The sequence below is a fragment of the Vicugna pacos genome, chromosome 17, assembly GCF_048564905.1.
Source record: "Vicugna pacos chromosome 17, VicPac4, whole genome shotgun sequence".
In the NCBI taxonomy this organism is placed as follows: Eukaryota; Metazoa; Chordata; class Mammalia; order Artiodactyla; family Camelidae; genus Vicugna; species Vicugna pacos.
Genome location: NC_133003.1, coordinates 38,062,044 through 38,088,741, shown reverse-complemented (window position 1 = coordinate 38,088,741; position 26,698 = coordinate 38,062,044). Strand labels below are relative to the sequence as shown.

Here is a 26,698-nt window from a genome sequence, read left to right as displayed (position 1 = left end):
AGTCTCTCTAGCGTATCAGAATCACTTGAAAATTCTCCATTAAAATGGAAAATTTTTTCTGTGAAAGTTAAATTTTCAGTAATATAAGCCCATGGATTTTTTTCTATTATGCAATACTTTAATAATAATTTTGTACAAATTCTCACTGAGATTCACTAGGTAGAATCAAGTTATTATTAACTGACTAAGACAGCCAGGCATAAATTTAATTACAAATCTCTTATAGCACTCCCAACTCAACAGTGTTTAGAAAAATTGAGTAAAATAACAGTACAACAGCTTATCCATTAATTTGTTCACAGATAGCATTTTTAGAATTTTTAAAATGAAAAAGTAAGGGTAAATGTTAAAATAGCTTTTAAAATCTCATAATTTTTTAAAGATATAAGGTTAACCTTTCATTTTTATTCAGAAAGTTTCTGCCAAAAAGCTTAAGTTCTATGATTCTCATTTCTTCTTTAATTCTAGCTAATTTAGAAAGTTTATTGCTACTGTTATTTTAATAAGATGAATAACTATGATTGAATATATGAAGTAATTGATTGTCTAAAATTTTGTGCTGTGTTGCCTAAATTTTGCTTTGTATCATTAGTGCCCAAAGATTGTAAGATTGTAATTTCTTTAAATCTTTCTTGTAACAAACATTATTTGTAAGTATGATCCCTCTTCAAAATGATAATAACATTGATAGCTTAACCATTAAAAATATTTTTGGACACCTGATTTCAGTTGAGACAGCCCCACCACCTGCAAAATGCTGAAACATGATATTCCCTGGCTGTAAATTAAGTCTTAGACTAGTGAAACAAATATAAAGATAGAAAGTTTTTAAATTAAGACTCTGTTTCTTTAGAGCAGTTTAAGGTTCACAGCCAAACTGAGTAAAAGGTAAGTATTTTCTATATAATCACTGCCCCCACACATGTGTAGCCTTCTCCATCATCTACAACCCTCACCAGAGCAGTACATTGGTTACAACTGATGAACCTACAGTGATACATTACAATCACTCCAAACCTATAGTTTACATTACAGTTCACTCTTGGTGTTGTATAATGTGTATATTTGGATGAATGTATAAGAACATGTATCTATCATTATAGAATCATATAGAGTATTTTCAATGACCTAAAAATCCTCTGTGATCTCCCTTGTTTTTCCCAACTCTATACCCTCACAACTTCTGATCTTTTTACAGTCTCTACAGTTTTGCCTTTTCGAGAGTATCATATAGCAGGACGCATATAACCTACAGCCTTTTCATATTGGCTTGAAGTATGTGAGTGCAAGATTTGTAGTCTGGTAGTCTGGCTACACCACAGCTGTGCTTCTTTGAAATCTCACAAACTTAACTTCCCACTCCATAAGGTAACGATGCCAACAGCACATATCTATAAGGTTTGGAAAAGGATGAGATAAAGAAAAGCATGTGAAATGCTTAACATATTGCTCTGTTAAATATTTGTAATGATGATCTGCTGATGATGAATTTACTCAGCTTTTTATGTCTGAAAAGGTCTTTATTTCACCTTTATTTCTGAAAAAGATTTTTGCTGGGTATAGAATTTGAGGTTGATTTTTTTTCCCTCTCAATACTGAAAAAACTTGCACCACTGTTTTCCGTCTCACATTATTTTAAATGAGATGTCTCATGTCCATTGTCTTTTATCCCTAGATGATTTTAAGATTTTCTATTTGTACTATTTTTGTCTTTTTTTGTCTTTTTTCCTATTTGTCTTTCCTATTTGTCTTTTTTCCTAGATGATTTTAAGATTTTCTCTTAACATTAACTTAAGTAACTGGATGTGCTTTGGGGTAGTCTTCTTTCTGTTTCTTGTTCTTGAGATTCATTAAGCTTCTTCAACCTGTGGGTTGATCTTTTTCATCAAATTTGGAAATTCAATTTCCAAAAAACTGGATTTCCAGCCATATTTCTTCAAATATAATATTTTCTGTCTCCCCACTTCTCCATCTTCTTCTAAGCCCCAAGCATACATAAATAATACTGATTATATTGTTCCACAGCTCACTGATGTTTTTTCCCCCTAGTTTTTCCCCTTTGTGCTTTATTTTGCATAATATCTATTGCTATGTCTTCTCAGTCACTAATATTTTCTTCTTCAGTATTTAATATGCTTTTAATCCTATTTAGTACAAAAATTTTCATCCCCAGAAGCTCAAATAGGTTATTTTTCAGATCTTCCATGTCTCTCCTTAGTGCATGCTTTCCTCTATCTTTTGCAACATGTAAAGTATAGATCTAATAGCTGTCTTGAAGTTCTTGTCTACTAACTCCATTATCCAATTCTAGCTCTACTTCTAATGATTGATTTCTTTTCCTATTTACTGCCAAGTATCTTCTCTTGCATCTTGGTGGGCCCAGTAATTTTTTAAATTAAATGTCAGACATTGTCTGTTCAGTGTTGAAGATTTCTTTATCCCTAGAAATAATCTGTTTCATTTTTGTTATGGGACACAAGTTATTTGGAAACCAGTTTTTCCTTTTGTGATTTGCATCTACACTTGTTAGGCTGAAGACTGACTCGATGCCCAGTGTGCTAGGTCTTTTTACTCTAGCTAGTGGGAATATAAACTTTTCCTGGCCCTGTGTGAGCTCTAAGTATTGTTCTGCCTGCACTTTCCTGGATTCTGGTAGTTTCCTCACATGTAGGTACTGAGCCATATTCAGCTGAAGACTTGAGAAGAATCATTCACTCTGTGCGTAGCTCTCTCCTTCCCAGGATTCTTCCATATGAATTCTATCTGCTTTGGTTTTCCTCATCTCTGAACTCTATCTCCTAAACTCTGGGAGACTTCCAGGCTTTGTTTGGGCTCTTTCACCCTGAAATGAACCTGTAAAATCTCCCTAGGCAGCAAGCTGGGGCAATCATAGGGCTCATCTTGTTTGTTTTCCTTCTTTCAAGGACCACATCATGCTCTGCACTGCCTGTTGTTCAGTGTCTGACTACTGTTGGTTATATGTTTGTCTAATCTTTTTCAGCTGTTTAAAACAGAAGGGTAAATTTGGTTCTTCTTATTCCATTATGGCTGGAAGCAGTATATTTTATAATATACTTACTGAATGTTAATACTAGTATAGTAGTAATCATCATCATCATTAAATATGTACAAAGATGCCAAAAACTAGTAAAATAACTTTCATCCACAATGGTCTTTCCATCATGACATAAACTATAGGTACATGAAATATATACTTACGGGGTAATTAAATAATGAGAATAAAGGAAAGGTAATATATATGAAATTGGAAAAATATCCAAAATTTGCTAAGACATGGAGGAAGAAGGCATGGAAGGATGATACCTCTAGTATAACTCTTTAGACCTTCCAAGCATCTCCTCAGAACACAAGAGATAACCACTGCACTGAACTTCACACCTAAGTGCCACGGACGTCTGTACTGACAAATAAAAAGAAAGTTTGTTGTCCTACCAAGAGGAAGAGAAGTTTGCCTAACAATAACAATAGCTATGAACATTTATACAGTATTTACTAAGTTCTAGTAATTGTTCTAAGCACTTAACATTTAGCAATCATTTAATCCTACAATGACACTATGAGATGGATATGGTTATTAATCCCCATTTAAAAGATGAGAAAAGTGCAACACAAAGTGGTTGAATAACTTGTCCCAAATCAGAAAACTAATAAGTGTCATAGCTGAGGAGTCACACTCGTCATTTGGGAGCTATATTAAGAATCCCCATTAAATGTTACACTATGAGTGTAGATAAGAAAGACACAATGACAGAAAAAAACAACAGAAGGAAAGGAAAGGAGAGGAAAGGAGAGGAGAGAGGAGAGGAAGAAGGGATGGAGGGAGAAAGGAAGAAAGATGGACAAAAAGAGAGAGGGAGGAGAGAGAGTGTGTGTTAGAAATGAGATCACAAATTCACATAATTCAGAAGTGCTCTGCAATTGTCCTGATTCCAAGAACATCAGGGTTGAGCTGAAAGCAAATCAAATTTGCTAGGATATGGAGAAAGGTACTAGGAAAGCAAACGTGAAAAGAAAAGGTGATATACAAAAAAAATGTAACAATCAACCAGATTGTCAATATATGAGGGAAAAAAATTCAGCAGAAGGAAAAAATATCCGTAGTGTTCTAGAGGAAGGTAAACCCAAGTGATTTATCCAATATTTTAGGTCTCTTCAGGCTATACCAAGGCAGCAATGACAGCTTGGTCTTTTTGTGGAAATAGAAACTAAGAGCTAGCATAGATGGTTACATGTCCTTGGTGGAGCTTCAATTATTTTTGCTAAAGTTACATGCTCACCATTCATTTCTTCATTCACTCATTCACCCAGTCTTTTAGAGTCTCATTACTCAAAAGTATGGTCTGTGGAGCAGCAGCCTGGCCATTACCTAGGAGCTTGCTACTAATACAGAATCCAGACCTCCCGAGTCAGAAATTGCATTTCAACAAGATGCCCAGGTGATTCTGCAGGCATAAGAAATGTTGGGGCCGGAGGGTAGAAAAGGGTCACAAGACAGGCAAAATCTTTGTCCCTCTCTCCATCTTCTTCACCGTTATATTTCCAGAGCCTAGTTCAGGTCTACACATGATAAATGCTCACCATGAATTTTTAAGGAATAAATTGTGGCTATGCTTAGTAACACTTCAAGTGTGTGAAAACCCGCCTGGCTTCTTCCTTTACTACCTCAACTCAGTAAGATGAAGTGATAAGCACTATCTGATCTCTACAGAAATACGATGACCTCAGTTCATAGTGAGCTCCTTTGTGCTATAATCCTACGGAGTTACTGAATGTGCATCTCAAGTTGGCACCAGTGAATATCATGTCATGTTTTGCTGGCTGCCATTCCACATGCATGAGCCACTGCACGTGTGACACTCCTCCATCTATAGTGAAAGCTCCCTGATGATAGGGATTATTTATATTCCCTTAGAGTAGCCTGTTAAATAGCTGGTTATATTCAAAGATATCTAGAACACGCATACTCATGTAGGAGAGCCTCCAAAACAAACTAAAAAGACCTGTATACTGTAGGGTATAGTAATAAAGCATGAGCTTAGATACTAAGCTGACGTGAGGTCACTTCTGACTTTCACTTTTTCTCAGCATTAAACACATTAGATATTTAAGTCTTCTGAGCCTCAGGTTCTTATCTTTAGGATAGAGATAATTGCAGATTTCAGACTGGAGAACTTCCAAACTGACATACAGCTCATGCTATAACTCATCAGCTCATCCTATTCTTCTATCTTTGGAGCTCTTAGTCCAGAGATATGAAATGATACTGCTGAAAGGGACTATTACACCATTAACCAAGCAAGAATATTAAATATTTTTGCTTATGTCATGTGTAGGCAAGAAGCAAAAATAGGAAACTGCCATTTTGTCTGATTACCTATTTTTCATAGACAGTTTTATAGTTCAGACAAGACTTCCTTTGACAGAGACATGGTTTACAATCTGATGTACCTACTATTTCTCTCCAAGTGCTGGCCCTTTGTTTTTATAAACCTGTATTTACAAAGATTAAATGTTGATGTTGCACATATTAGCCACTCTCATTTCTTGGAAAGGGTATATTGTGAGTAGAGGGACAGAGAGGGAGACAGTAGAATTTGAAATGAGCAAACTGCAAACCAAAGAAGTATCTTAAAATTTCTCTCCATATAAGAGGATCACACTGCTATTCTAATAAAATATTTTAACATATATTAAAATATATTATTATATATATTAAAATATATTAAATATATATATTTTTTATATATATATATTTCCCCCTCACAACGTCAATTAATTAAGAGACTCTTTGGAGTTATTTCCTCTTTTGAAATGTAAATGAACACTTGAAAGTTAAGCCTTATTCAATCTTCCTGCAATAACTTTTATCAGCTAATCCATACCTAGTTGAGATAAATACATAGTGAAGTGACTGGAATAGGAAAGGAAATAGCCAGAGCCAGACAAAGTACTTGCAGTGTGACTCAACCATGAGGCAACTCATTTTGGGTAGGTCATTTCTTTATTGTGTGGGATCCTCCTGGCCTAACAGGATGTTCAGTATCCTAGGCACTTGTCCTTAATATGCCAGTGATGTTTCTCAGTGTTTCTGGCAACCCAAAGGACTCCTTCTGGGAACAGCTGCTTACTTCACCAAGAGAAAACAAGTGCATCAGAAAAATTAACCTTGTCTATTTTACAATTTTATGTTAGTTGGACCTGCAACAATTAGTGTGCCACTGAAATGTCTCATCTACATGTAAACAGCTGAGTTAAGACACAAATGAAGTGTATGGACTGCTGTAAGCAAGACTTTTCTCCATTTCACTGAAGGGTGACCCGGTTCCACCTTTCAATATCTGAAGCCTTTTCTTCATTATCTCTTTGTCATTTCTGCCATTCACATATTCATCGTCTAGCTCATCACTAAGAGGAAAGAGGAATGGAGAGAGGAGAAGAAGTGTTATTCCCTCTATCACCTCTTTTCACTGTCAAAGTGTACCGTGCCTTTCCTATGCCAGCATGTGTTTTCTGCCACCAGCCTGTCTCTTGTGGTTCAAGATCTCCCAAAAGGGGCTGGAATGAGTCACACTGCATGTCACCCAGCATTGTTCTTCATTGCATTCTTATGGTAACACTCCTGAATACATTTAATTTTGACTGCCTTAATGGGATTTTGAGTTACATCAACTTTGTACTTAGATAGCACTTAGAAATGATGAGAATCAAATGTTAAATGACTGAGCTTATCACAGTGTAGTCCAGTGTTTCTCAAAGTGTGTTTTATAACCACTGGTTCAAGGGCTATGTTAACTGGTGCTACTTAAAAGCTGATTCCATGGTCAAACAAGCCTGGAGAAGGTAGGACTGAACAAATTACTGTAGTGCATGGATTTACAGAGCATTTACTGTGTCAAGGTGATAGGATCTCAGTGCAGTGGTCAGAAATGATTTCAGGGTTTTCCAAATGCATTTGGCTATGAAGTCAATTTTCCCACCTACTGCTGGAGCAATAAACAAGAAACAAATGATTCTAGTCTTTGTGCCACTTAAGCTATGGCAATACAGACTTTCAAGCCTACTGATTCGGCCCCTAGGCAGTGTGCTGCAGGACATCAGTGGGTGCTGTTGTTTACATGGTGCAATATGAACGGTGCACTTTATCAGTCAGAGTTCAATCAGAGAAGCAGAACCACTAGGAAGTCTATATAGTAAGAGATCAGTCACAGGGATTTGACCTCACACAATCTAGGAAGTCAATTAATCTCTATAAAGCTGTTGCTTTTGCTTATAATGCTGTAGCTTCAAGTTGGCAGAGCCAGTCATCAGAAAGACACAAAGGCATTTAAAGTGGAGGATAAAAAGGGTAAACTGACACCCAGGAGCTGAAGCTGGAATCCTTAAGTCTGGAGTGGAAACTGTTGGTTCCTACTACTTCCAAACCTGAGGAAGTAGATATCCTGCAGGAGAAGCTAGTGCCCTTCATCACAGAGTTAAACATACAATCATCCCAGGAGACGGAGAAGATGGAAGAGGATCAGGGGAAGATGGAAAGTTGTGAACTGACTGCTGCCCACACCAAGAGTGACCCAGCAGATAAGGAACAATACGCAGAACTACAGAAGTGGCTATCCAAATCTTCCTAGTGTAAATAACAATAGAGCTGCTGCTACACTTGCCGTTCAAGTCTCCCACCAAAATATCCTTTGTGACCCACCCTAACTGGAATTATACAAGGGAAGGAATTCTGGGAAACAGTTCAGCCTCACTAAGCTGACATGTCATGTACCCTTAAGTTCTGCAGTGTACAGCCTGAGCAACTGCATGTGTCAGCCTGAAAGCATTAACAAAGAAATCACGGTGACGTTCCTACTGTGATAAGGAATGCAAAGAGGAAGTACATGGTGACATAAGAGATGACCCTAGTGACACCCTGCAGTCACACCAGAGAAACAGACAATTGGAAGAAATGAGCTAGTGGTGTTGAAAATTTCCCTTTGAATGGTATTAATTTAAGACTGGTAAAGCCTGCATGGAAATCCCAGTTTTGTCACTTGTTAGTATGAAATGAATAATTCAAAGTGATTTTGCTTCTTTCCACCTTTTACAATAACAAAAAATCTTGGGGTAATCTTACATTTGTCTTAACTTCAACCAAGATTTATGAAAGAAGAGGCAGCTTTTCTTTCTCTTTTTCTTGCATCCTAAGCATCTTAGAGGAGATTTACAATTCAAGAAAAAAGACCTGCTACTTTTCATACATTAAAAAAACAAAGAAAATGACATTTTCAATCTAATGTATGGAAGGAGAAATTTGCCCTTTTATCATCTGTACCCTGTCCTTAGTCCCATATTTAACTATTATTTTTTAAAACTCTGTCCACTAAAATTTTTTCATATCTTCTACAGAAAACCCAGTTTTTCCCCCTTAGAATTTGTACATTAACAACTGTGTATTCTTCGATCACTGTGGCTTACCTATGTAGGTCCTATGTGGTTTTAACTTTATTAATTTCATAATTTACAGATATACTGATATTCTTTTCCAATTAGTCTCTACAGCTCTTCAAAGAATTATTTTATCTCAGATAACATCAAATAAAACAGCTTACAATTTTTTATTTGCTTTATAGTTCTTTAAAGGATACAAAGACATCATTTGTGAATAGCTGATCAAATGTTAGAATTTCTCTTTGAATCTGAAAGTCCTGTTAAACTGAAATTGTATTTGAAGTTCAATTTATTTAAATGCCCTCCTTTAAGACTGACCCATGAGAGGTGGTCTAGAGAAAAGACTGATCAAGATAACATATTTTATTTTCTTTCTCTCCAGGGTTAAAAAAAAATCTATTCCACATTGATGTAGGTAGAAGACCAAGTACTGTATGAAAGAAATACTATGATTGTCCATTCTACTTGGCAAAAGAGACCTTGGAACTAAAATAACAAAGACGTATCCAAGAAGATGACAAAGAACTTAAAGTGAGGAGACTCAAACAGGAGTAAAATAATGACACGTAGTCAAGAAATGCCTCTCCTCCAAACAGAGAGACATTTCCAGATTTTAACATTTTAGGGTAAATTTTAATGACATATCATATCGATTATAGAGGACTTTGTTTTAAGCAGCACCATACCACCATCAATAATATCTATTAGTTTACATAATTACTTAAAACAATTATTAAGAATTTAGCAAAAGGTTCTCCAATGTAAAAAATCCAATAAATCAATACCTTCTTATTAATAAATAATTTTAAAGTAATTCCTAATACAATCTCAGTAAGCAACGTTCTATACTGTTGTAATCACTATCGTCCAAATATTTCAAAATATCTAGGGTTTGAATGAGAAAGCAAGTTTGCTGTAATTTAGTTTTAAAATAAATTATACTAAGTGTTCTAAATGTAATAGAAGTTCAATTATCTTTTGAAAAAATAATGGGGCACATTTATGAGAAGGCAATATGCCTCTTCATTTCTACAATACAATTTAGAGAGGTTAAGGAGCAGTATCTGGTTCTTATTGTCTGGAATTTTATAAGCCATCTTTTTCCTCTTTAGAGGGTTTTTCAGCAGATATTAAGCAAAGATCTTATAGTTGTCAAATATAACGCCAAGATAGCTATAAACTCCATTTGGATGTCAACTAGTCTCTTAAAGTTGTCATATTCTAAGATAAAATTAACTTTGCAAGATAATTAAGACTATTTTTAAAACAGTATTTTCTAATTATACTTTTTTTCTTGGGGTTTTTCTTATTTTCCCCTTAAAATTTTTAATTTGATAAATACTAAAACCAAAAAAATTTGTATCACAAACTTGTACATAAGTGTTTACAACAGCTTTATTTGTAATAGTTATAATGGGAAACCACTCAAACATCCATCAACAGGTGAATGGATAATGGTATTGCTCATACAATGGAATGCAGTAAAAGGAAGTGTGCTATTGACACAACAATATGGATGAATCTCAAGATCACTGTGCTGAATTTTAAAGTTTAGCAAAAAAAAAAATACATACTGTATGATTCCATTTATATTTCATTCTAGAAAATGCAGACTAATATAAAGAGAATGACAAAAAAAAAGGAGGATTAATGTTTGTCTGAGAATGGGGGTGGAGAGAAGGTTGGATTAATAAGGATGAGGCATCTTCTGGAGTAATGGAGATGTATGTTATCTTGATTATACTGATTGTAAATGAGTGCCTACATAGGTCAAAACTGATCAAACCACATGCTTTAAATAATGTATTCCACCTTTTGTATTTGAACTATATCTTAATACAGTTGAACAATAAATCACTCATAATGAACATAATTTCTAAGACTTTACTAAGTGTTTACTGTTTGTTCAGGTTCTTTTATAAGCTCTCTACATTCATTAACATTTAACCACCCTTCCCAACAACTCCAAAGTAGATACCATAATTATTACCCTTACTGTAAAGATGAAGAAACTGGAACAAGTAAGTCGTGCACTTTGCTCTCCCCCAAATGCTCAAATTCTCTACCTTCTCACAAACCAAACAGGCCACCCTAGATGACACAGACAACCCTATCTGACTTAAGTTGCTAAACCCTAATGACTGGATCCTGATTACAAATTTTGGGCAAGAGGATATTGGATTGGTCAGCTTGAATCATCTGTTTCTGATACCACCTGTTATAGCCAGCAGGGTGCTGAACCCACCACCGTGAATGATGGTGGTCATTATCTAAGAAGGAAGCAATTCTAAATAGACTCCCAGATAGCACTGCTAAATGCTGACTACATTGGTGAACTCATCTTTATAGATCTCAGGAGAGTAGAGGGAATGGAAGTATAAAGCAAGGCTATGCAATTTGACCAACAAAATAAATATTGTTTTTACTTCTCTTTAACTGAGATTAACTTAGCATTTGTGCCCACATTTCTGCTGATGGTGGAAAACAAATTTACAAATTCAAGGTAATTCAATCTCTTCCAGGAGCTTTCAGGCTATATACAATCCCTCCTTGATTTCCCCTAGACAGCAATTCTAGGACATGATAATCCTGTCACTGCTCATCTTCACTTAGAGAGAGCACTTTCTGATACCTTTTGGGGATCATCTCTTTCCCCACTATTCCTTCTCCCAACAGAAATAACCATCCCCGCCCCTCACTGCCTCTAGTTTGGACTGTCTATTGTGCAACATCCACTAATGGCATCTCTTATTGTGACCAATAGCCTTGTTTCCATTTACTGGCCCTTAGCACTTCTCTCAAACCTGAAAGAAGTTTGGAATTCACCTTAGGTGTTCTCATAATAAACCGTATTATGGAAATACTCAAATCTTTTCACCTAGTCATTCCATTTGCTATTGATACTTAGATGTCATATTGGATGCAGAGATTTTTCTCTAAGTCTTGAAAACTTTAAGGAACTTCTAGGAACTGGGCAAAGATCTATTCTGCCCTAGTAATCCCCAGATTATCCAGAGATCCTACTGTCCCAATCTTTCAAGAATTATCTAAAACAATAATGCACAAGTTCTTATTTAAGGAACATCCAGCATCTAAACCATCATCACACATCCCCTTCAAATTCCCTTCCCACTCACTTGTCAGAATTTCACTTGGTGGCATGATTAGCTCAAATGCTACTTTTAAGCAATTTTGGATTCTTACCTAACATGATTTATGGCTTAAATGTGATCTCAGTTCTTTGGTACTTATCATAAAAAGGACTTGCTTTCAAAACTACTGATTCTTCTAAGAACTTAGAATAAAATGAAATTTGAATCTCAAAAATGAGCCACCCTTTGTTCTAGTCTCATCTGTCCTGCATCAGGGGATGGTGAAACCTATCTCTGATGTCTGATTGATTAGAAGTTTAGGGGTAAACGAACTTTTTTAACACTCTTTCATTGTTCGGTCTCAATGGAATAAATGGCACTGGATGTGCCTCTCTTCCTATATAGTTATGAGACCAGACAAAGCAAATGGAGAAGTTACCTTTAAGTATCAGACAACAGGTAGAATAGTACTGTAATTCTTGAGAGTAGGGAAACACAAAAGAAGAGCTACATATTCACTCCAGCTCTTGACGTGGCAGCCCTCTCCCTACCACAGTGCAAGTAGATGAAGCCCAAGAAGAGCAGCAGACTCGCTAAACTGAAGAGACAGAGACTGGAGTTTAGGCTTTTAAAGTGGCTAGAACATTCAGTGCAGGATTCTGGAGCAGATGGAGTTGCACAAAGCAAGTAAGTGGCAGAGTACACCCTACAATTATTGGCTAGGAGTTGGGCTGTGCATATACAGGATGAGACCTGAAACATCTTGCAAAAAGTAGCTTCTGTGGGACTGAGCACTGAATGCATGTACCAGGGTTAATACAGTGTTAGAAGACACTCTGGTCCAAACAGACTGGATATATCTGACTGACTACCTTGGGCATTTAGTTGAGACCTAAAAAAAGACACGTTTTGGCCATAATAACCATATATTTTAGCACGAGCTATATCCTAAGACTAAAATAAAAACAGAAATTGACTCAACACTAATAAAACATACAACCACACCTGAAAGGATCCAAAGGATACTCAGTAATTTAATGCTTTGCTAGAACAAAATTCAATACCCCTTAAGAGGATGCAGCATTGTCCACATTCTCCACTATGCATCATCCAAAATATTCAGTATACAATAAAAAATGATTAGATATTTGAATAATCAAGAAAGTAAGCAGTCAATAGAAGATCCAGATGGTGGAGTTACCAGATAATGACTTTAAACTAGCTATAATAAATATGATCAAGAAATTAAATAAAATTGGTGCTAATAAATGAGAGTTCAGTATTACCAGTAAATAAATAGGAACTATTAGACAGTACCAAATGTAATGTAAATTCTAGAACTGAAAGTATATCTAAAATGAAAAATATACAGGATTGCCTTAATAGACTGGGGACTACAGAAGAAAGGGCTAGTGAAATCAAAAGCAAATCTACAAAGATATTCAATCTGAAGGACAGAGACAGAAAGTTGGGGGAGAAATGAGCAGAGCCTTTGAGACCTTTGTGAAAATATGAAGTGGTGTAACAAATGTATAACTGGAATGCTACAGGAAGAGAAGACAGAGAAGGGGACAGAAAGAATAACTGAAGAAATAATGGCACCAAATGTCCTGAACTTGGCGAAAAGCATCAACTTGCAAAATCTAGAATCTCAGCAAAACCTAAGTAGAAAAATTTTTTTAAAAAACTACACCTAAATACATCATGGATAAGCTTCTGAAAACCAAAGATCAAAAAAATAATAATAAAGTGACTAGAGAGGAGAAAAAGCACGTTAGATATAGGGGAACAGTGATAGGAATAATGTCAAAATCAAAATGAAGGGAGGAAGGAAAGATCAAAGGGTGGATGGAGGAAACCAGCAAACAAAAATTCTATATCCAGGGTAAATATCCTTCACAAATGAGAATGAACTCAAGAGTCTGGCACCAGCAGGCCTAAACTGCCAGAAATGGTAAAGAAAATTATTTAAGCTGAAGAACGAAATCAAACGAAAATTCAGGTCTACTAGAAGAAACTGAAGAAACCAAAAATGGCAACTGTATAGGTAACCTTAAAAAATTATCTTCCTTTTCTTCTCCTAATTTCTTTAATAGACAATTGACTATTGCCACACACACACACACACACACAGAGGAACACTGTCAGATTATAACATTTGTAGATGTACAGTATATAACAATAAAAGTACAAAGGAGAGAGTGCATAAATGGAATTATATAGTTACAAAGTTACTACATTTAACATGAAGTGGAACAATATTTATACTAACTAGACTGCATTAAATTAAAGAATGTATACTGCAATCCTGAGGAAACAAAAATCTTCATAAGCTATGAGTAAGTGTCACATGTTTATTCTTATATCTTTTCTCAATGCCAGCCACAGTCTATGTCAGTAAAAGAAACTCTATAAGGTGTAAAAATAATTTGTTCAAGGTAAGCAGCTTTTTTTAATGGTCCAGCATGAAACAAGGATAAAACTTAATGCATTTTATATCCCTGAGTTTTATTTCTTAAACCTAAACTTGTGATGAGAACTAACATCTAATAAATCCTTGAACTGGTATGTCTTGTGATGTTAGCTGTAACCTGGGAAAGGCTGTGTTACAAATATGGAATTTTCTTCTTGTTTTATTTACTTTTTCCTTTGATACTCTGGACCAATGTTTATTTACTCCATGTGAGCTTTTGTATAAAGGCTAAGTTATTTCAAAGAGAATTTTTAAATGTGAAACATTTGATGGCATATAATGATTATAAGAATGCCTACTATAAACATTCTAATTAACTGTACTAAATAATATACAGATTCCATTCTGTAAACAAACATTCAAAGGAGACATTCAGAAGACATACTTTCAAAAGAGGACACCTCCTATACCATTTCCACTCGGATCCAATCCACTAATCCTGCAGAAAGTAGTACTACAGTAGTCCTCAAATCAGATAATCTAAGTTGGTGACTTCTCTACAAATTGATTAATATCATATTGTGCATTAGACATATAATTCTATCATTGTACAAACAATAGCAAGGGAAAATGTAATGATTTTGAAGACCATCACTAAAGACTAATACAATAGCATATAATTGCTAAAGAAGGCTCCAGCTTCACACATTCAATTTTATTATAGCAGAAACAAGAACATAAAACATCATGATCTTGCAGGGTTTTCTTTTGGCAAAGATTGCCTTATGCTGAATAGTCTGCCCAGCTCTACCTTCTACCTCTGGATCAGATTTTGATTAGGAACCAGAAAAACTGCTGCATGAGTCAAAACACAAGGAACAGAATTAGAAAACAAGAGTACATTCAAACTATCTCCTTCTAGAAAAGAAAACAAAAACAGAATTTAACAAGGAAACCTGAGCCTTGAGATCACATTCCTGGGTCTGAATTGTTTAGCTCAGTTTCTCCCCCCACCACCCTAGGGGGGCTTTCCAGGGCAGACCAGAAAACCGGCTAGACAAATTTTAAAAGACCTGTTAACACTTAGTTCATTATTTTAAATGAGCACAACAAACATAATCTGGACAGGTGATTCTTTTCAAAATGTCTTTATTCTCCTAGGAGCTTAGTCAGACCAGTCTATCTTCTGAGGCTGGCCAGTCATTTCTGAGCTTCACTGTGGACCATCCATTTCCAAGTCTGCTCTGCCTAGGATCCATCAGATTTAACTCCTCTTTATTTCCCATCACCAACTGTGGTTATTTCATCCATCCCAAGGCCGACCCTAGTCCAGGAGACTAAATCCCAGTCCAAACCAGACTTCATCACCCAGATGGAGAACTTTGAGGCCCAAGTACCTACCTAAGCAGATGAATGTATCATTTAGAAGTTGACATCAGTATGGAATAGTCAACACAACATCCAACCAGCAAGGACACAATACACAATTGATTCAGGATAAAGCACTTGGTGCTTATTGTTATCATCTTTACCGATGAAGTAGATAAAAAAATGAATATGATGCTTATTAATGTCTACAGTTCTCATAAAGAATGACTGCTAATAAAAAGACAGGAAAAGAATTTAAAATGAATTGTCTAATTTCCAAAAATGGTGCTCTTCAAAACAAAACAAAAAATTCCATATAGCAAATTCAAATAATGTCACACAGTCTTCAAAAAAAAAAAGCCAATTCAAAGGGCAAAAATGAAATCAAAGAGCAGTGAAAGGCTAAGTAGAAAAATATGGTAAAATAGAACAACAGAAAAAGTTTGACTGTTAGGACATGTTTAAAATATATCAGCCAAAATTGGGTAAGTTTCCCAAATTAGAAATGAATTTTTATCTTCATAAAAATTCCCTCCTTAGAACTATTCTTCTTAAGGTTTTTAGAGTTTATAATTTTCTCAACACTGGGCCTCAAAAAATTGTATCACAGTAACTACAAAAGTAAAACAAGTGGAAAATATGTTAAGTCAAGAATAATGAAGAAGAAACCACAATTAAGAGTAATTCATAACCTCCAAAGTAAGGAATTTTGACAAGGTTTGAGTTACGGGTTGCTCTTGGGAAAATAACTGGAAACTAGTTTAGCTGGAGGTAAATAAAACATGTAAAAACAATCACAGAATCTGAGAAAGGCTTCACTACCACACACTCACAGGTAGGAATGGGTTCTCCACCTTAGAAACTGTGTGGAAGTAGAGATTATATGATTGTAAACTTAGAAAGACTGAAAACCATTTTGAATCTTAAAAAAAAAAGATTTCTGTTGAGGAATAGTTAATAATCATACAATCCAATATTAAAATACAACTGAAAACAAACTAGGAGGATAACAGGTTCAAGTGTGTTTCTGGCTCACCCCTCTCCTGAATACTTCAAACGATTTCTTCTCATCTAGACATATTTGCACCTTAGATTTTCTTTAGCTCTGATGTTGTCTCTGTTCATTGTTTTAAGATCACTGTGATTGTTATTTACCAAATGTCTTTCTGCCCCCTACTAAATAAAATTCAGATAACTTCTTTTCCGAAGGACACTGCTTAAACTATTAAGGGAATTAGATTAGGTCTCCAAATTTATGATGAAGGGACATAGAATGCTATAACTCTAGGAAGAGACAATTTAAAGGAACTTTGTAATCAGGTGTATCCTATGAATTTGGGACAACAGAAAACACCATTTTTTTTTTTTGGTTTCTTTAATCATTGGTATTTGATATGTTGGTTTTGTTTATCCAGTCATGATTATCTGCAGGTGATCATGTAACACACTGAAGCAGGATGCATAAAATGCAGAGATGGAGGATGAGTCCTCTGGAGGATTATAGTCTTGCTAGGAAGATAAGACAGGTTTACATAAGACCACAAAGGGGTGATTGATAATTCTAGGAGTCCCAAGTGGGATCAGAGAAGGGATTGTTCATCTCTAGATGAGAGAGACCAAGAAGGCTTCAAGGTGCGGGCAGAGATGGGATTCTGAGGAAACATTCTGGGATGTTAACAACAGAAGCAAGTTCAAGAAAGGGCAGCATTATAATTAGGTTAGAGTAAAAGGTTAGGTACCTCGGAGAAATCTTAAAACTTAAAGCCACAATTTGAAAATGATGTTACAGAGTCTGACCAGTCAAGGTCTTCCTTGGCTGTTTAAGGAATATGAAATTTATCTTTTGGTAACAGTTCTATTGTCTTTAAAAGCTACACTAAGCAGCCAATTTTCACATAAAACTGGGAGCCAAGTACAAGAAGAAATGGAGTTAGGGAGAGAGGTAAAATGAATACCAGACGATCAGATAACAGACAGTTGTCCAGGTAAAGACACTGGAGGAGGCAAAAATAAAGATTATTTTTTACAATAAAAAAATCACAACATTTAGGAATGTTGGACTATTTATCATCATGCATACCTAAGGGTAATGCTTTTTGTTATTAACTTTCTGTTGAAAACAGTATTATCTTTGCCTAACAATCTAATGACAAATCCTCTTTGGAATGCCATTCCAAATTCTTTTTGCAGTATCTGCAGACTCTCAAAAGAACTTGAAATGTTTTTTTGTTGCCTATAAAACATTAGGAAAACGTGCTTTTCAAAATAGCAGCTGCAGGGTGAACTTCTAGAAAATAAACCTTTTGCGGTTTCTCTTCCGTTTCTTGGAGCCCAACGAGTCTCCGTACATTTTTCAATCTATTTTTTCCTACATCCTTTAATAATAACCATAAGTGATGAATGGCGGGTGTGGAACAGGAGACAGGACAACTCTGTCAATTTGAAAAGAGTTTGGTCTTTTTACCTTATTTTGCAGAGTGTCATGTTAAATAAGTGCTAGCCTGGAGAAGGTTTTTATTGTTTTGAACCACAGGCTTTATATTACCTTAAAAAAAAAAAAAAAAAAAAACCTCTCAGCCGCAAGTTGGATGCTTCTGGCAGCAGTACAAATCTAGCACCACCCAGGGAGGGAGCGTATTTGCTTCTTCGCTCACTTCTGGCAGGGCAGAGGAATGCTGGACATCAAGAGACAACAAGGGAGGCTGCCCGGAGCACTGCCACACTGCTCCCCCGTCCCGCGCCCTGGGCCTCCTCCCTTGGGAACACACAGGTAAGTACATCGAGGTGCTGATACTAGTGGAGCATCCTCGCTCACTGTGAGAAGTCATGGAAGTCGCATGCTGTGCACCGAGGATGCATAAAAGGTCTCAACACCTTGAAAAAAAACAACGTGGCCTGGCTGAGGTCGGGAGATTCTCAATCTACCCAGCACATGGCAGAAAAGGTCCTTCTGTATTTATTAGTATTTATATCTTTGTACATCCCTTTGCAGCATGCTTTTCTGTAGACTGCTAAGAAAAACATCAAGATGTTTGTTTTTGTTTCTTTCTTTCTTTTTAAACAAATCTCTGGCTAGTTGTTAATCTGTTATTCTTTTGTATTCAGAAATAAGAGTTTATAGCAATCCTGACTGCTGAAAAGTGAAATATCATCTGAAGTTTCATTTTCAATGTCAATGTTTTAAAATACTACAATTGGATAAAATGTAAGACTTACCATTAGAGAGGGAGCTGAAAAACTAGAGATAAAATGTTCCTATAATATGGCAGTTGTCTCTAAATATAAGGTTCCATGTTATAAATTTGGGTTCTTAATGAATTTTTTATATCATCAATTCTGTTTCCACTTAGATGTCAGAAACTCAGCAGGAAAAGATAAAAGTCAGAACAGCTGAGCATTTTGAAAATGATAAAAATAACACTTCTTGGTTGAAGGAAGGTAAGTCCTCTTGCTGTTGATTTTCTATCAATGTCAAAATTGTGCTTTTATTTATAAGCAAGAAACAATGTGGCAGAAGAAGGGAAAATACCCAGGCAGCTCAAGTGATGTTAGTACTTTTGATTTTTCTTTTCTTGTTTTTTTTTTTTTTTTTTTTGGCCTAAGTGCTAGTTTGAGGGTCGTCAGTATTGAAATGCTTTTTGTATTTCTGAGACCACAGTACATGCAGATGATTTTATTGGTAAGAGAATACACATTTTCAACTCAGATACATGTTATCCATGAGGTTCTTGTTGTGCTGTAGAACTTTCTCCTTTGTAGCCAGGAGGATGAAGTAATTTGATGACAAGTATTATTTTTAAATAATAATCACAGAAAGGAGTGCATGCTGTAGGAAGTCATGTCTACAAATAGAATTGCCATTCACTGCAATTAGAGAAGCCACCTTCCCAGAGGAGAAGACGGTCAGCTGCAAGCACGGTGTGCGTAACATGGTTGCTTGAAATACACACACAAATCAATATGTCCTCCTATGAGGAATACAAATTTGTGCACTTTGGAAAATATTTATAAACTAATGATGATTTACTAGAAGGTTTGGTTTCATAGTCTTTTCTTTTTATGAATACCTTTAATGTCTCTGGGGAAACTGACTTGATAGATAAGTTGTGTCTTTTACAACATTTCATGAATCTATTTGATTGTAAAGAGATGGCTCTTAAGTAGTTGCCATTCTTCAAAATTGTTTGATAAGGCCATAGGAGACTTTAATAAATAAGTTTTACCGCATCAAAATAGTAATGATAATGACATCAAACACGTTGACAATGTGCACTGGTGCTTATGCTGAATCATCACAGGAACCCTCTGAAGCACTAATTATTCCTCATTTTCAGGTGAGGAAACAGAGTCTCAAAGAGTTTAAGTAAATTGCCCAAAATTACAAAATTAAGAAGTGACAGAGCTGGCATCTGATCCCAGCCTGTGTGAGTCCACAGCACATAAATTTAACTACCACCTTATACCGTGTTTCACAGGAAAGATATTTCGGTTACTTGCTTGGACATGATCTGTGCTCAAAAAGTTTCCGTAAAGTGTTTAATCAGTACTCCCACCTTCACACGTACTCTCCCATCCACTCTTATTCTTAATCCTGCCTTACCCAACCCTCATTTTTAAATGTTCACTTTAAAAAAAAAAAAAGATCATCCTTCTGCCGCATGGCCCCCATAATCAAATTTAATAGCTGGAGCTCAAATTTAATAGCTGAAGACTATTTCAGGATAAAAGTTAGTACAGACATGTAGTATTCTCAGAATCATTTCCTTCAGAAAGCCACAGGGCTGACAAATTATTTCTTTCTTTCTTTATTTTTATGAAACCATCTCTTACAAAGAATCATAAAAAAAATGGAGAAGTGAAAAAACTAAACTTGGTCCAAAGATCCCCCTGTTTTTCTTCTGAAGACCAAATCCGTGAAGACAAAGGCATTTTTCACTACGACTTATACTGAAGTTTTTCTGATTTATTTTTGCTTTAATGGCCCCATGCTCTACATGTCTCAGAGAGAAATGATGAAACTAAGAGACCAGTCAATTGTTTCCTGAAGACTTTTCTTTTTAAAAAAAATTGTGTCCATTAAGTACAATTTAGGCATTGAATTCTTGTAATCTATAAAATCTAATTTCCCAGGTGACCTGTTTTATCCCATTTGGACACTTCATTTAAGCTACTCAAATTATGTTTACTGTATTTCATAAAAGGAAATCGAGCCAGATGCTAGATGACAACATCTTAATTGGGAATTATCAGGATGAGTTAGTTTTTGAACATAAATGTCTTTTTCTTTTAATGTTAAGGAACTATAGATGTGTTGGCTCATTTTTCTTAAAGAAGGCAGGCTGGTGCAGTGGAAAGAGCAGAGGATTTGAAGTCAGGCACGTGAAGTTTTGAAAATTCGGCTCAGTTATTGACTAGCTGTGTGACTGTGTCATGTTGCTTAACCTCTCTGAGCTTCAGATTCCCTAGCTGGGGATTATAATTCCTGCTATGTGAAACTATGGGGAAGAGATTTCATCATCTGTGTGTCTTTTTTCCTCTTTAAGATGTGACTCAAAATCATATAATGTTTTCTGAGACCATGGTCCACACTCTGAACAACCTGCACTAGTCACAGCACTCTGTATTTTTACAGCACTGTCAACAGAAAGGACCACAAAGTATAAAGAGGAAAAACCACAGTTGATTTGGGGTCTAGATTTGCAATTCTGGGATCACGGATTTCAAAGGAATCCAGAATAGTGTTCCACCACAGGAAAATGGGTAGAGGATTTTATGGGAAAAAGCAGGAAGTTCACGCAGGCTTAGACAAGTTGTTCACCAAAGATTTGGACTGTTCCATATATAACAACTGGGTTATCGAGAACATCTCATCCCCTACCAGGGAAAGGTTGGGTTTACTTTGTCCAGAAAGGTCCAGTTCTCAGCATACTTCTTTCCTTTTGGCAACTCAGCAGATATTCAGCAGTTTTATTTTTGAGCATTCAGCCAAAGTTCAGCACGGGCAGCAAACAAGGAGGTCCTCGTTTCACACCTCAGTCTTTCCCACCATTGTTTCTTTCACAGCATTTCATATAAATGCTTTCTCTTGGTCCCTACAACCATTTGGTATGCAGTAGTATTGTCCAATTTTACAGATTAAAGGACTGAGGGTCAGAGAAACTGGATCGTGCTCGAACTTGCAGAGGCGTTAAGTGGCAAACTAAATCTTGAACCCAAGCCTTCCAGTTCCAAACTCTGTTCTTTGCCTTAAACCACTTTGTCACAGGGACTTCTCCAGCCATTATCAATCAGCATTTGAAATTTATCAAACCCCCTCCCTCCCCCCAAAAAGAAAAAGAAATACAGTTGTCCTGTGGTATCCATGGGAGGATTGGTTCCAGGACCCCCTGCAGATACCAAAATCCAAGGATGTTCAAATCTATCCATAGATGTGGAAACCCATGGATAGGAAGAGCCAACTGTAGAGACTTTAAAATTATTCAAAGGTTTTTTTCATGAATGGCCAAAGTAACTGCTTCTGCCATCACAATGTCTCTTGCCTCCCTCTACAACCCTAGCTGAATACTGCCCACTGTTAAAATGCAGGGAATCAAGACAATGCCTGATTAGGGTTGGAGCAAGTACTCACTGTGATCACCTGAATAAACCACTGAGCATAGAACCTGACCTCAGAATGAGCAGGGGACCAATAAAAGTTACCACCATCACTGCTAACTTGAGTGCTGATATTCTTTCTAACTTCTCACCTTTAAACATTCATTTAATTTATCCAACTGGATTCAACATTTATTAACAGTGGTGTTACTGGAGGCAAGGCATGAGCATGACATTTTATCTAACTGTCGTGGTTTTTCCTGGAAGGTGAAGAGGCTCTTATTTGCCTTCTACTTTCTGTCTTTTGGACCATGGGCCTGATTTAGCAATTATACCAAAGAGCTGGTTAAAGCAACATCTAGAGCTTTTATTAACAATTAGGGTAAATACTATTTAAGATACACACTAATAAACCTGAAAATGCACTCAGTGTAAAATTAACTGAATCCTATTTTACCTTTTATCAAACTATCAGGCAATCTTATACCATTACTGGTCACCTTACCTTTAAATTCTTGACTTCTCAAATTGTAGACTGGTCAGATTGCTGGGTCCCAACTTAAGGAATTCAGAAGAATACAGGTGGAACCCAGAAATAAATGCTTAAGACCAAGTAACACAGAGGCAGATGTTCAGGCACCATACTTAGAGAAACCCTGTTTTAAGACAGTCAGCGAAACAAAATACGACTTTGAAATATGCACCAGGCAAGATAGCTGTCTTGTGTAACTGTGGACCACGGCGGTCTGGAAGGTGGTCATGATCTGTTTACATAGGTGGAGAGGAAGAGTTAACGCTGGGAGCAAAGGCATCAGGGGCTGGAAGGTGCCTGCTCTGGTGCTAGGGCAGTGGGCATCTTGGAAACAAGGGGGACAAACTGAGTGCCAACTATAAGTTAAGTAGTTGGAAGTGGGATCTAAGGGTCAGGGACTAATATAGTGCAGTGTGACTGGGGCATATAAATCTGTAACTGGAGTACAAAGTGAGATGAGGCAGGCAGAGGAAAGTTTTAGGCAAGAGAGACAGTGATGACTAAGACAACAAGGCATTCAGTAGCCCTAAAGGGAGGTCAAAACGACCAGGAGAAACGTCCCAACAAGGAGAGGAAGAAAATAAGCCTAACAGTGAAAAACTTTATGAAACAAAAATTGATATAACAAAGAAATTGGGGGGGGGTGGATTACAGGTGGAATCAGATGGCATGTAATACGCCATTAAGCCACGGAGCATTCTGGGTAAGCATTTCAGTGCTTGCACCTTACACCATTTGATACGGAAGAGAAGCATCAGGATGAAGGGATGGAAGCCTTTAAATTGTTGCCATTTGCAGTTTAAAATCACAGCATCACCAGTGTTTGAACTACACAGTTTCTTCCAGCATCTCCTGATTTTCCAGGAAAAGTTGGATTTCTATGTGACATCTCCTGATTTCTAAAGGTTAAGTAAAAACAACAACAATTAGGGTAAGAAAGCACCATGCAGGGTAAATAAAACCAGGTTCTGTGAGTCTGTTTCAGTCCATAGGCTACCAGTTTGTAACTTCCCCAGTTCTAAAAGCTTGTATCTCTTAACAAAATCTATTACAATTTCCTGAAGACTGGTTTGCCATAAATATTTACATATATATACTCAAAGTCAAAACAGTTGTTTGACCTAAAAAATGAGAAATAAAGAGCACTGAAATACAACTGTTTGTCCTTCAAAAGACTAGTTACCTGTAATTGTTTTAGTGAAGCAGTCTCTTTATGGTTGTAATAAGTAGAGGGAAGAATAAAATTATTCCAAGGTACAGGTGTGCCCTCAATGTACAAAGCACAGTTTTATAATCTAAACTGGTGTTGACTCTGTCCCATAACTGCTACATTTCCCCACTGAGAAAATTCATATTACAGAAAAGATTAGACTTTAAAAAAGGATGGAGGGGAGGAGGGCAATGAATAAGCTTTTCTCTCAGCTTCCAAAAATTCCAGGAAGCAAAGAGCATAAGAGATGAAAATACTCCAGTTATTCTGAACTAACTATAGCTCCTTTTCTATAAGTGGTCACATGTTGACTACAGTCTTCGGTGATTTCAAATCTTAATGTAGATACGTTTTAAAGGAATCTCCCCTAAACTTATTTAGTACTGATGTAGAGGAGTCAGGTCACCGATGAGTGGCATTTTGAATACACTGGTTATTACTGAGTCAGAATTCATGAATATTAAGAGACTAATAATCCAAGATACTGGGAAACATCCTAGAAGCCCAAAAAGCCGTGCTCCACAAACTCCCTCTTCAGTATAACGTGGAACCGCAAAGCCACAACACAAGAATCCCATCTCATTCCTGATCAAGGTTTCAGAGGAGCTAGAGAAAGTGTAAACCTTACTCACATTTACTGACATTCGTAAGTTCACTGAATCCCCTTAATTCTAAGTGAAGACCATTTACTTCATTTGCTCAAAAAATAATTTTGGATCATAAGCATTGAAACAATTCAGAAATATGTATTTTATGCAATTCAGTGAGCATTCGGTAAGGCTCCTCTTGAACTCCCAGACAGCATATTAAACAAAGAAGTCAAAAAATGAAAATGCCACAAGTTTTACCCTCAAGGAACTCGTATTTAAGTGCTTTATTATAATGACTAAATATTAATCGATCCTAATTCTCTCACTCGGATAATTCTTATTTTTAAAAGGGCTATGTTCTTGTGTCTAGCTTAAAAATTAAGCCACACTAATACCTATTTTAAACTGTTAATTTCCACAAATAGCCTATCTTGATTTCCTTTTACTAAGTATACAACGGAAACAATCATTAGCTCTTATTTTTACAGTCTCCACGAACTTGGGAAAATGTGTCACCTAATAACCAAAATACAAGGAAGGAGAAGGTAACAGTCAAACAGAATGTTGTTTTGTTTTTAATCAGAACTGAAAGGAGAGATGAGATGTGAAACGATGTCCTGGCAAGTCATATAAGCAAAACAAGCACAAGATCACATCACAGGGTAACTGTCTGCAAGCTTTGAAACAAGATGATGCGATACAGACTGGCATAGAGAACTCTCCTTTAGAATCAGTTGTCACAGAAGTCTGAGGGAGATACTGGAGTCAGGACTTAATTGACAAGAAAGAGCTAGCTGTGCAAAAATCTGGCAAGAGCATTCAACAGGGAAAAGAGGCTGTGTAAGGACAGGAGGGCTCAGAATGGCTGGATGAAAAGGAAGGATGAAACAAGAAAGGGAAGGAAGAGAAAAGGCAATAAGGAAGGGAGGGAAAAAAAGTTGCAAATAATGTAGAATCCTGCTGGCCACAGTCAGGAATTTGGATGTTTTTCCCTAATTTGAATTAGAAGCCACTTGAGATTCTGCGCAGGAGAATATGAACAATCATTAGTTATTGCACATGGTATTGCATGTAGGCAGAATAAAATAGAAGACATTGCAGTTGACCAAGCAAAAGATGGTAAGTGGGACAGGATACAACTGTGAAGGTCAGAGGCAGAATGGGATTCAGGACGTAGTCTAGAGGTAGAGCCAACAGAACTGGCTGGTGCACAGATGTGGGGCGACAGAAAGAAGCGAGGCAAGGCTGACTCCTGGCTTGAGACACTGCATGATGGTTGTGCTGTGTGAAGAATATGAGAAAAACTGGCTGGAGATGAAACAATCAGGAGATCTGGGGAGAGGGGTCAGGTTAAGTGTGAAATGCCTACATCCCCATGAAGATTATCAATCAAGATGTATGAGATCAGTTGTCCACTTTAAGTAATGTTGAAAGGGAACGTTGGCTAGAGATTTTGCCTTGGACCTGAAGATTGAGAAAGCATCTATTGATGGGACACTAAAGGAAATGAAGTAAAATTTCAGGTAGAAGGGGTAGGGCAGGAAAGAATATGTTATGTTTCAAGAATGCAATGAAAACAAGAATGGCTTGAGCATTTTCACCTAAAAGAAAACTGACATTTAATGAGTGTGGGGAGTTTGCCCACAAACAAAGCCTGGAAACTTTCAGAGGCCTTGGTTAACATTCTTTATTCCAATAAACTCCTTACCCTGGAAATGCCTACTAGAGATATATTTTATACTGTAGTAAAACACATTCCACTGCATTTTATTCTCGAAATAAAGTTAGGCAAAGGACTATCAAAGGATAACATACTACTTTCAAAATTTAACAATTATAAGATGAGTTCTTATAATTATAAGAGTTCCAGGCCAAGCCTCAAGGTCTGAGAGCTAACGGTGTAAATCTTGGTCCAAGCAAGAAGTTCTGGGAACCAGGAGTGCTGATGTCCAAGGGCAGGAGACAGATGTCCGAGCTCAAGTGGAGAGAGCAAATTTGTCCTTCCTCTTCCTTTTTGCTCTATTTACCCCTTAAGAGATGGGATGATGCCCATCCACTTTGATGAAATAGATTTTCTTTCATCAGACTCTCAATTCAAGTGCTTATCTATTCCCCTGAAACAGCCTCATGGATGCACCCAGAAGTAATGTTTACCAGCTATCTTGGTATCCCTTAGCCCAGCCAAGTTGACATATAAAATGAATCATCACATAGTTTTTGACCAGAAAGTAACAGACAATCACTTTTTCTAGCTAAAGTTAATGAAGAGAGGAATTTATTGGGAGGCTTAGAGTCAGTTCACAGTCTAGAAAGAAAATTCAGGTCCAGAATGAGGAGGAATTAATTTGGCTCTAGTGATCCAGACAGCAAGATTTATCGATATATTCAGGTCACCACTCCTAGAACAAATTAGCTCCACACACTTTTTCTGTCCTCTCATCCTCCTGC

General features: G+C 36.6%; 1 protein-coding gene, 1 long non-coding RNA gene and 1 other non-coding gene across 10 annotated transcripts in view; 1 reads left to right on the top strand and 2 right to left on the bottom strand.

Moving 5' to 3' along the window:
* The window catches only part of LOC107033065 (uncharacterized), a 620,890-nt gene that overhangs the window by 383,054 nt on the left and 211,138 nt on the right, over positions 1 to 26,698 (bottom strand). The gene's annotated exons all lie outside the window — the stretch shown is intronic.
* On the bottom strand, positions 14,979 to 15,041 carry LOC116284065 (U7 small nuclear RNA). The gene has a single exon (XR_004193849.1). It is a non-coding gene; the product is annotated as a U7 small nuclear RNA (small nuclear RNA).
* The window catches only part of MDFIC2 (MyoD family inhibitor domain containing 2), a 93,482-nt gene continuing 84,760 nt past the window's right edge, over positions 17,977 to 26,698 (top strand). For both annotated transcript variants that reach the window (XM_031686312.2, XM_072941691.1), the window contains exons 1-2: positions 17,977 to 18,094; positions 18,675 to 18,762. In XM_031686312.2, the coding sequence (XP_031542172.1) occupies positions 18,675 to 18,762 (88 nt within the window). In that variant the 5' untranslated portion in view covers positions 17,977 to 18,094. The remainder of the gene's footprint in view (positions 18,095 to 18,674; positions 18,763 to 26,698) is intronic.